The sequence below is a fragment of the Lathyrus oleraceus genome, chromosome 6 (genome assembly GCF_024323335.1).
Source record: "Lathyrus oleraceus cultivar Zhongwan6 chromosome 6, CAAS_Psat_ZW6_1.0, whole genome shotgun sequence".
NCBI classification, from domain to species: Eukaryota; Viridiplantae; Streptophyta; class Magnoliopsida; order Fabales; family Fabaceae; genus Lathyrus; species Lathyrus oleraceus.
In genome coordinates, this window is record NC_066584.1 from 135,638,180 (window position 1) to 135,639,841 (window position 1,662).

General features: G+C 41.6%; 1 protein-coding gene across 1 annotated transcript; it reads right to left on the reverse strand.

The window, feature by feature from the left end:
- Positions 1-279: 279 nt before the first annotated feature.
- LOC127094412 (uncharacterized) lies at positions 280-1,146 on the reverse strand. The gene has a single exon (XM_051033252.1). The coding sequence runs from the start codon at positions 1,144-1,146 to the stop codon at positions 280-282; it is 867 nt and encodes a 288-aa protein (XP_050889209.1).
- Positions 1,147-1,662: the final 516 nt, after the last annotated feature.

A 1,662-nucleotide genomic window follows, 5' to 3' on the forward strand; every position in this document is an offset into this window, starting at 1 on the left:
AAGATCCCTGAAAAGAAAGCATTGTGAAGTTTTATGGCCTAAAAAATTGTGATATTTACAGAAGCCTCTTTTCTTTCGTTGTTCTAACGGAGGAATTTTGGTATTAGGAGGAACTATCATTTGACCATCTTTTACTAATAAATCGAAGATCTCGTCACATTTGGTAACATCAAATGTGTAAGTCTTTTTGGGAAATCTATCATTCTTTTCAGTTTCGACAGGGTTTCTGCCGTTTAAAGGTGTAAGTAATTTGCAGGCATAGGGTGGTGCTTCTTTTAATTATGCCAAATCTACTTCGAATTCCTCAAGACCATAAGGGTCTTCAGTGATTTCAGACTCTCCGTCTTCGAATTCGACATAAGCAACCCTCTCTTTCTTATAATTCTTATTCGCTCTGGCCTTTTCAGATTTTAAGCGTTCGACCTGTCGAACCCTATCTGCTAATTGGGCCATGTCTCTTAGATGCTGGGTATCTAACTTTTTCCTGATGGAATAGTCTAAACCTCCAGCGCCCATTTCGACCAACTCGTGTTCAGGCACTATTGTAAAGCATCTAGATTTCAACAAATGGAACCTATTCAGATAGTCATCTATAGGTTCGGTGAATTTTCTTTTGATGCTGGCTAATTCCTTAAGGCTTATCTTAGTTTGGCCCATGTAGAATTGTTCATGAAACAATCTTTCTAACTGGGGCCAAGCATCTATGGAATTTGGTGGCAAAGTTGTAAACCACGTGAAGGTGTTCTTTGTTAAAGAACTAGGGAAATATTTCATCCTTAGGTTCTCACTGTTCGCCAAATCCCCTGCCTCAGTCATGTATCTGGCTATGTGCTCTATAGTGGATTCACTAGTATCCCCTGAGAATTTGGTGAACTTAGGGATTTTACAACCCCTTGGTAATTCTGTTTGCAAAACATATTCTGATAAAGGAGAAGAATAATTTGGCCGTCTAAGTCCTGTATTCAGACCATTCTGGGGCATGATTCTCTCTATCATACTGGTTAAGTCATTTTCCATCATGTTTTCCCGCCTGACCCTATGAATTACTTCGTCTGCATCCTGGTCTCTATTGACCATTATCACTCTCCTAGGTTGTTCTTCAGGGACTTCCCGTCGAATTGGCTGTTGTTCCAATCTTGCCCCCATGACTCTTTCGTCAGGGGCTTGCCTTTGTGGTCGAACCTGATCTATCGTTGGTTCTTCTCCCTAGATTATAACCTGGTTTGGCCTGCGTCGAACAACAGATTGTGGGGCGCCTAGGAAATCTGCTATGCGCCCCATCTGCGCTGACAATTGTTGGTATGTTTGGGCATTCTCAGTGTTAGTCCTATTCACATTCTATATTAGGGGAGAGAAAATGGTATTCATTTCTCTGGCCAGAACTCCTACCATATCATGGTTACTGGCATCCATTTGTTGTCTAAAGGCTGCCTGATTATTCGTTGTAAGGGTAGGTAATAGGGTGGGGACTCCTTGTGATTGGTTACTTCGACCTGTATGGTTCATGCCAGATCCAGAATTTTGAATTGGCGAAATAACCGTATTATGTGGTTGAGTATATATGGAAGAATTGTTTTGAAGTCTTGCCATGGCGATAGATGGCATTCCATACGGGTAATCTCTCACAGGCCTAAAGTTCTCGAATCCTGGTGGCCTAGGGGT

Bases quoted from the DNA above. Each gene is read 5' to 3' on its own strand.
- LOC127094412 (XM_051033252.1), bottom strand. From the start codon at position 1,146: ATGGGGGCAAGATTGGAACAACAGCCAATTCGACGGGAAGTCCCTGAA.